This window comes from Mustela lutreola, chromosome 3 (assembly GCF_030435805.1).
Source record: "Mustela lutreola isolate mMusLut2 chromosome 3, mMusLut2.pri, whole genome shotgun sequence".
NCBI classification, from domain to species: Eukaryota; Metazoa; Chordata; class Mammalia; order Carnivora; family Mustelidae; genus Mustela; species Mustela lutreola.
The window spans coordinates 19,850,148-19,859,044 of NC_081292.1; the positions used below are offsets into that span (position 1 = coordinate 19,850,148).

The 8,897-nt window shown below is 39.5% G+C and overlaps 1 protein-coding gene across 1 annotated transcript in view; it reads left to right on the forward strand.

Moving 5' to 3' along the window:
- Positions 1 to 6,859, forward strand: part of TAF2 (TATA-box binding protein associated factor 2) — a 91,706-nt gene extending 84,847 nt beyond the window's left edge. The window contains exon 26 of the mRNA XM_059165721.1: positions 5,430 to 6,859. Within this exon, the coding sequence (XP_059021704.1) occupies positions 5,430 to 5,692 (263 nt within the window). The 3' untranslated portion in view covers positions 5,693 to 6,859. The remainder of the gene's footprint in view (positions 1 to 5,429) is intronic.
- The last annotated feature ends 2,038 nt before the right edge of the window (positions 6,860 to 8,897 follow it).

The window sequence follows — 8,897 nt, forward strand, 5'->3', positions numbered from 1 at the left end:
TCAGCTTCTGCAGTGATCAGCTCATGTCAGTCTTGTGTGGTCTATATCCTTATCCATTTCCACTCTCATAAACTATTTTGAAACAGATCCCACATATCATCACTTTATTCATGAACAGCTTAATATAGATCTCTAAAAGTTGAGGACTTTAATAGAGTCTTAACCACAGTAACATTCTTATACTTTAAAAAAAATAATTTTTTTCATACTTTTAAATACCCAGTCATTGTATAAGTTTCAGTTATTCTGATATTTATTTTTAACACTTTATTTTTTTGAATCATTATCCACGTCTTCACATTGCAGTTGGTTATATCCTTTACATCGTTTTAATGTTCAAGTTTTACCTTTTTCTCTCTTTTCTTCCCTTCTATAATTGTAATTGTTAAAGAAATTAGGGTTTTAATTGTAGTTTTCAAGTCTGTGTTTTGGTAATTCTATACCATGGTATAATTAACGTGTTAGAGTCCTCTTTATTTCTTGTAAATTTGTAGTTGGGTATAGAAGCTTAATTGTATTCAGGTTTATAGATGGCGTCGGGCTCTTCCATCTGGTAACGTATGATGTCTGGTTGACTTTTTTTTTTTAAATAGTGGAAGTTAGATTTTATTTATTTTTACATATTTTAAATTCTTTAACTTAAATTCAATTAATTAACATATAATGTATTATTAGTTTCAGATGTGGAGTTCAGTGATTCATCAGTCTTCTCTAACACCCAGTGCTCATTCCGTCACGTGCCCTCCTTAATGCCCATCCCCCAGTGACCCCATCCCCCCCCCCCCTCCAGCAACCCTCAGTTGGTTTCCTGTGATTAAGAATTGAGGTTAGGGCGCCTGGGTGGCTCAGTGGTTAAGCTGCTGCCTTCGGCTCAGGTCATGATCTCAGGGTCCTGGGATCGAGTCCCGCATCGGGCTCTCTGCTCAGCAGGGAGCCTGCTTCCTCCTCTCTCTCTCTCTCTGCCTGCCTCTCTACCTACTTGTGATTTCTCTCTGTCAAATAAATAAATAAAGTCTTAAAAAAAAAAAAAGAATTGAGGTTAGCTGCTAAGGTGATTAAGGTCTAGATCCATTATTTCACTACGGGTTGCAAGATGCTGATATGCCTTTTTTTTTTTTTTTTAAGACTTTATTAATTTATTTAGAGAGAGCGTGTGCATGTGCGAGCAGGGAGAGGGACGAAGGGAGAGAGAGAATCTAGAGCACACTCCCTGCTGATCATGGAACCTGATGCAGGGCTCAGTCTCACGACTCTGAGATCATGACCTGAGCCAAAATCAAGAGGGTCAGACACTCAATGGACTGATCCACCCAGGCGCCTTACAAGATGGTGCTATTCTCATTCATCTTTCCACTTTTATAAACTGGTTTATTTTTGTAAAGCTGAAGTCCCCCTCATCTATTATTACCCAGTGGTATAGATTATATAGAGGGAGAAAGGTAATGGCTTCTCTTTTTATTTAATAATTTCCTGAATAGTAATTTGGCTAACTAGCATCCTCCAGTGGGGAGCTAATTAATTCTAGTCCCTTAGTTATTGTTCTGATCACTATTCAAATTTTTCTCATCTTTGGACAGTTAAAACTCTTAGAAGTTGACTCTTGGGTCTTTTGAGAAGAATGTAACTTCCTTGCCATTATACCAGATATTTCAAGTTCATTTTGTAAATATTCTGCCCAGTCAAAAATCATTCATTTGTCCTGGGAACCCTGGTTCCTAACACCTTTATCTTTGGATCAAGTTAATCCATTGTCTTATTAATAGGCTAAATACAAATCAAGAGACATGCAAGATTTACAATCAGTGTGGTTTTTTTTTAAAGATTTTATTTAATTATTTGACAGAGAGACACTGCGAGAGAGGGAGCACAAGCAGGGGGAGTGGGAGAGGGAGAAGCGAGCTTCCCACCAAGCAGGAGCCCGATGTGGGGCTCGTTCCCAGGATGTTGGGATCCTGACCTGAGCCAAAGGCAGACGGTTAATGACTGAGCCACCCGGGCACCCCTCAGTGTATCTTTGATACTGAGTATAAGGCCATTAGACAAGAGATTGGACTTTGAAGTGATTATAAGTATTCCTTGGAAAAGAATATACCCAAGTACGCTCAGTTGTCTCTGGCAGTTGCCTCTGCTAGGAAGTACAGTTTCCAATGTAATTATTGGTTTTTCTGCAATCCAAGTAGCTTGGCAGGTGTTTAGGATGATGAAACTTCTCTCAGCGCAGAAGAGGACCTAGACTCTTAGTGCAGACAGCCAGTTGGAACCCTCATAATCTGTTGTTTTAGACTGACTAAATTATGAGGTAGGATCTGAAGGGATTTGTTCATGAGACTTTAAAGTCTCTTACCACTTCTTCTTATCACCTCGCTCTGTATCCTGTTAGGTATGGACTTATTTTCTCATATTTTGGAAACCTACTTGTGTAATTTATTTAAAATCTAAATTAAAATCTTACTTATGGTGGTATATTTGGCTGATATCTCTCAAAATTTTTCTGAATACTCTCTTGGTTACCAGTTAATTGCAAAAGATACAGATCCCTAAACTTGCTGTGTATGTAAATAATCTCTGTTATTAGCTCATGCATCATTATTAGTAATGTCTTTACCAAAGTATCATGAATATAAAACTATAATTTTGTAGTAGTAAAATATGAATCTGTGAGATCAAGAATCTTGATTTATTCATTTGTCCTGAAATGTTGGCACAGTGCCCAACACAAAAGAAGTATAGTAGCCCGTCAGTACCAGGTGAATGAATGGTCTTTAATAGTTTCTGTGCTTTATCCCTCTCGTTGCAAAATTAGTGACCTTCACATTTCATTTTGTTGGATTAAGTTCACGGGACATCCTCTCTAAAAGAAACACAGCTACTAGATATTTCTGTTGTATGAATTCATTTGTTTAGCAAGCTTTGGCAGGGGTGGGGAGGTGAAATGGAGGGGTGCTAGACGCCGGGTGACACACTGGGATACAAAGATGAAAGACCTGCCTGTTCTCAAGATGCTGGAAGTGGAATGAAAGAGACCCACCAAGGAAAAGCTGGGCAGCCAGCCGCCTGCACAGCAGTGCCAGAGGAGGGTGGGGGTGTGGGGGAGGGGGCGGGGGGGGGAGGGAAGCATGCAGGCTGGAGGCAGGTTTAGAGCTGCCTGTGCTGCCTTGGGCAAGTCACTTGAGTTCTCTGTGCTAGAATTTCCTTTCTGTATTATGTTGTGGGAACATGAAAGAACAAATTCTTTTTGGGCAGTTTGGGGAACACTTCTTAAAGAAATGACATTTGAGCTATTTTAAATCATTAAAGAGCATGAAATTCTTTTTAATCCCTTTGTCTGCTTTAGGTTACCATTTAAACATTACTTCCTTGCAGAAGTTTGCCTCTGATCCCCACACAACTCATTTAAGTTTCCTGTTGTGCTACTGGTTCACTCTCTTTTGTCTTTTTATTCCTTGGTTATACCTACCCAATTTCTTGTCAGCTCATTCGTAAATGGCAGGAGGACTGAGATCTGTTCAGTTTATCATTATTTTCCCCAGTTCCCCCTATAGTTCTGTTACTTGTTAAGGGAATCTGTGGGTCATACAAATAAGGGAAGGGCGTTTCGAGCATAGGAAGTAGCATTTACAAATTCACGGTTAACGAAGGGCCACCCTCAAGTGCATGGAAAGTGACAGGGGAACATAAGGCTGGAATTGTGGGTTCAGGACAGATTGTAAGTCATCAGTAAAATCTGATTTTTAAGAAACTTATGTGGTGATGTCTGTTGTGGTAAGATCCATGGTTTGGGGCTAGTTTGGATCAAAATTAGTGCTGAGAATTTACTTTAAAGGTCCTTTTCAGTGAAAAGCTTGGTTTTTTAGCTAGTTTGGGTAAAAACCTATATTTTCAGAAACTGTTGTGTTTAAGTCCAAGGAGTTTGACTTTTATTCTGTTAGTAGAACCAACTGAGTGGTTCTTTTTGTTGTTGTTGTTTTTAAAACCAACTGAGTTTTTGAGCAGGTAATTATGGATAGCTTTGTGTTTAGGAAGGTCATTACGCAGCAGGGTCTTCCAGCTTAAACAGTATTAACATTTTGGGCCTGAGAATTTGTTGTTGTAGGAGCTGTCCTGTGCGTGATGTGATGTCCTGTGCATCCCAAGGCTCTACCCACTGGAGGCCCATATCACTTCCACCCCCAGTCCTGCCTCAGTTGTGACCACAGTGTTTTCAGATACTGCCGACTAACACCTGTGGGGTGAAATCAGCTTCGGTGCAGCTGTGCAAAATACGGGTTTGAGTGTAATACACTTTAGGCAGAGGAATCAGTTCACAGGGGACTGGGGTGGCCATCCAGATGAGGCAAAGTGGTTTGAATTCATATGGTTACAGACAGGGTAGGGGCAGGCGAATGGCGTATTTGTATGTGAAAGCCAACGAGATTTGGTGACCACCCGGATTGAGAAAAGCGGGTGTCCAAGATGAATCTTGGGCTTGCCTTAGCTGGCTGCCTGTACAGCAGTGCCTTCAGTCCAGAGTCGTATGGAGAGAAGTCTTCCTCGGGATTGCAGCAGTGCAGGAAGCGAGAAATTGTTGTACACTAGAGTCTACGAACTCCTGCTGTAGATTCCTGGACTGATAGAATACTAAATGAAAAGAACTTTCCAAAACATTTGATTATTTTTTTTAGGTGAAGTAAAAAGAAGGAAGATGCAGGCTGAAGGTTAATAGCTGGATCTGTTCAAGAGCCTAGGTCTCCCTGTCTCTCACCTTTCTCTCTTCTTTTCTTGTGTGTGTGTGTGTGTGACACTACTCTTATCTTTTTAAGTAGAGATGTTCCTTGTATACACTAACTGCCTTTTCTAGTTTTCTTAAGTGCGCTAAACCTACTTAAAAGTTCACTTTTGCCTATCTGTTCCCAAGAACTTACCTTCAGGAACTTAGCCAAATGTAATTTTTGCTGCACTGTCATTATCCGTAACCAGTGTAACAGGTTTCCGTGTGTATGTAAGTGGGTCTTCGGTGCAGAAGTAAAGTACTGCCATTTCCCGCCCAGTACCTTAGGCTCGAGCTGTAGTTAAACGGGCTACAGTGGAAGGATGAATGTGGGTCTTAACTTATAACACACTCATGTAATCATTCTTATCATTATAGTACTTTAAAACATAAGTGCTAACTTGTAAAAGATGGTTTGGTAACACACTGGTATATATCGTAATTGGTATAAACTGTAAGGAATTGAAATATTTGTGTCCTGGCCACATGCTGAACACTTCTGTGTGTGTGACTGACTGGCTGGATATCTTCTTCAGCTACTTCTCCCATTCCTAATAATTCTCACGGACGTGGTAAGCACTTGGGAGACCCTCTTTTCTGTGCTGCCCATCAGCTCTCTCTTACTTTCATTTCACTTCCCTTGTTATCAGTGGGATTCATCTGGGTGTCTTTAATCTTGAAGGGAAGGAACAGTCCCCTCTGGAGATGGCTATGCACCCAGTGGCAGCGGCTCCGCTCTCAGTGTTTACTAAGGAGACTGCGTCCTCCAAACATAGCGACCACCACCACCACCATCACCACGAGCACAAGAAGAAGAAGAAGAAGCACAAGCATAAGCATAAGCACAAGCACAAGCACGAGAGTAAGGAGAAGGACAAAGAGCCTTTCACCTTCTCCAGCCCGGCCAGCGGCAGGTCTGTCCGTTCTCCTTCTCTTTCAGACTGAGAGGGGGACAGGGCACTTGGCCTCCGTGTCCTGAAGAATATATGTAACTAAAGCTTTGTTCTCTGTAAAGAATGATAAAAGGAAACCGACAAAAAAATAGTTGCCTTTCTCATAGAAATTCAGAATCTATGTAAGTTCTAAACATTTGACTTGTGTTATTTATGCAGTTGAGAACTAATTAGAAGAATGTTTTATAGTTCCGAATCAACCGTTTCCTCCCCATTTCCTCCTTAGACCACACACACGTGCACACACACGCACACACACTCAGCCAAACTTCGTAAAGGCCCTCATAGCCACTGGCAGTTCCCATTCACATCATGGTCTTCATGTGTACTGCCAAAATCAATTATGTTTTAAAGTCTTTGATGGATGTTATGGGGCAAAGTGATGTTTTAAACAAGCTACTGCCAGATCTGTGGTGAAACCACTATTTCCAGTGAAATCTTGTATGACACTACTGGGAACTACTGAGAAAGACTGAGGCTTTTCCATAGGAATCTTCTGTATTACATGGTATTTTTTGTGTTAACCATAGAGGCTAAACATCAGAATTTGTGAACAAGATGGCATGATATTTTCTTTTGCCCTAAAACACTGAAATTTTTAGAAGCAGCTCTTTAAAAAAAAAAATTGGGGGGGGGGGGATTATGATGTTGGAATTTAATAGAACTCTCAAAGCCACAGTTCTTAAATCAAGATGTTTAAATTTTAAGTTCTTTTTTCATTAAGTATAAGTGAATATGTTCATATATAGAATATGTTTGTTAAATGTGGACAGTTTACACACCCGACACATAATCTAAAATTATTTCTATATAACGCAAAGTCCAATACCTTAAAAAGGTGTTTATATGGTGTTTACTAACTCAGACAAGTCAGCCCTCATGTAAGTATACCAGAAACATTTAAAAATATATGAAACATTTTGGTTTCATACTTCAATAGTTAGTGTGTTTTTATTTCTGAATTTACCATGTGCTTTATTGTTTGTTTATTTAAAATGTTTTTCATACCTGTTCTATTTTTATCATTTCTCGTACCATTAGCTTGACAAAGTATTTCTTCCAGAATAGATGTCTCAAAGGGATCCAGTAATATTGGACTTTTAAGTAAATATACTTTTAGTTGTGTTTAACTTGTTTAATAAATAACTTTTTAAATTGACCATTCTGCCTTTGTGTCTTTTTATATCTTTGTTACCCTTCTCTTTGTGTATGTATATCACGTACCTGTCCACAAAGCTGCAGGCTTTGTTTACGGCGGGATCTGAGCTGGTCTTGCTAGGGAGAATGATTTCAGTAGAGATGGGGAAAGTTCTCTCAGTAAAAGAAACGGTGTTTTTTCCAAAAGTATGGAGGAAAGTAAGGGGATGCTCCAGAGTTGAAAAGAAGTGCAGTTGACTTGGAGGCTGTATGCGAAAGGGAACGTGATGAGATGGTGAAGGGCCTGCATGGCAGTTATTTCAAGATTCCAATTAATTTAGTGTTGGCCCACTGAAATTATTTTTGGAAAGTGGAACATTTTGTCACGGTGTGCAGTGTGATACCATTTACAGAATTCCCAACTTTGAAAATAGTAAGGATGTATTTCAAAATAATTATTAGTGATGTTGGAAGATGGTGACAAATAATAGCAAAGCTGTATAACTTAATGACGTGTTGTGTATCCAGCATTGTACTGGGAACTGTATGTTACCTGGGGTTTCTAAATTGGATATTTATACTGGGTGTTTCTTGTGAGGCACGTTTTTTTAATGGCAAGCTTTCAGTTATTTAAACTGATGGTTAGGAGCAAACAACACAAGAATTATTCATATTTTTTTGAAATATGTAATTACATGCAAACAACACAGAGTTCTAGTGTAAGTCTCTCCAGTTTCCTTCCCCAGAAGGAGTCTCTGCGGGCAGTATTACGTGTGTCTTTCCAGAGCTAGTCTGTACATACATCTATGCAGAGTGTGGACATTTTTTTTTAACAAACGATAGTTGTAGAAATTTTTTAAATTTTGGTATATCTTATCTACACATTTCGTGTCGTACTAACAAATGTCTTTCTTATTCTGTGATTATAAAAGAATTCTCCCATTTTTTTTCTATTGGTTTTAAAGTTTTATGTTTCAAGTTTCTATCCAACTAGAATCCATCTGGATTTTATTTTGATAGAAAATAGGAGGTGGAGAGATCCAGCCTCCCCCCCCCCCCAGAATGTTACCCAATACTATGTATTTAAAACTGTCTTTTTGGGGTCCCTGGCTAAAGTGCATGACCCTTGATCTTCGTGTTGGGAGTTCAAGTCCCACATAGGATGTAGAGTTTACTTAAAAAAAAAAAAATTGGGTGGCTCAGTGGGTTGAGCCTGTGCCTCCGGCTCAGGTCATGATCCCAGAGTCCTAGGATCAGACCCTGCATCGGGCTCTCTGCTCAGTGGGGAGCCTGCTTCCCCCTCTCTCTCTGCCTGCCTCTCTGCCTGCTTGTGATCTCTCTCTCTCTCTCTGTTAAATAAATAAATAAAATCTTTAAAAAAAATTTTTTTTAATTAATTAAAAAATAAAACTCGCATCTTTTCTCTCTAGATTTCAAGTCTTGCACACTAAATCCCCTTATAGCTTGGGCCCATTTCTGGACTTTGTAGCTGGTATCATGGATGGGTCTGCTCATCTGCCAGTACCACGCTGATGAGATCATGGTAGCACCAGGCCATGTTCCAATACAGTAGGCCTAGTCTCCCTTCATTACTTTTCACGATCTTCTTGCTGTCCCTGTGTGTTTTCTTTTTCCAGTTGGTTTATTAATTTACATACAGTAAAACTCCCTTCTTTTGTATATTCCTATGGTTTCGACAAATGCTTGGACTTGTATCTCCAACCATCAGTTCCATCGCTGCAAAAATTCACTCTGTAGTCAGCAGCTCCACCACCCAACCCCTGCCTTCCACTGACAGATTTTTCATTCCTATAATTTTGCCTTTTTGTGGATTTATTTTTCTACATAAATACTAGAATTAGGCTTTTTAGTCTCTCCCATGAAATTGCTTTTTAGTGAGTATTGGTCGTGTGTTAAATCAAGAGTGAACTTAAAATTGGTATCTTGAGGTTGATGATTTGTCTTAGTGATGTCCGTATTCCTATCTATTAGGACGGTATTCCTTTTTAACTTCACCATATGGTCGTTTGTTTTTGTTTGGTTATCTAGAAATGAAGTCT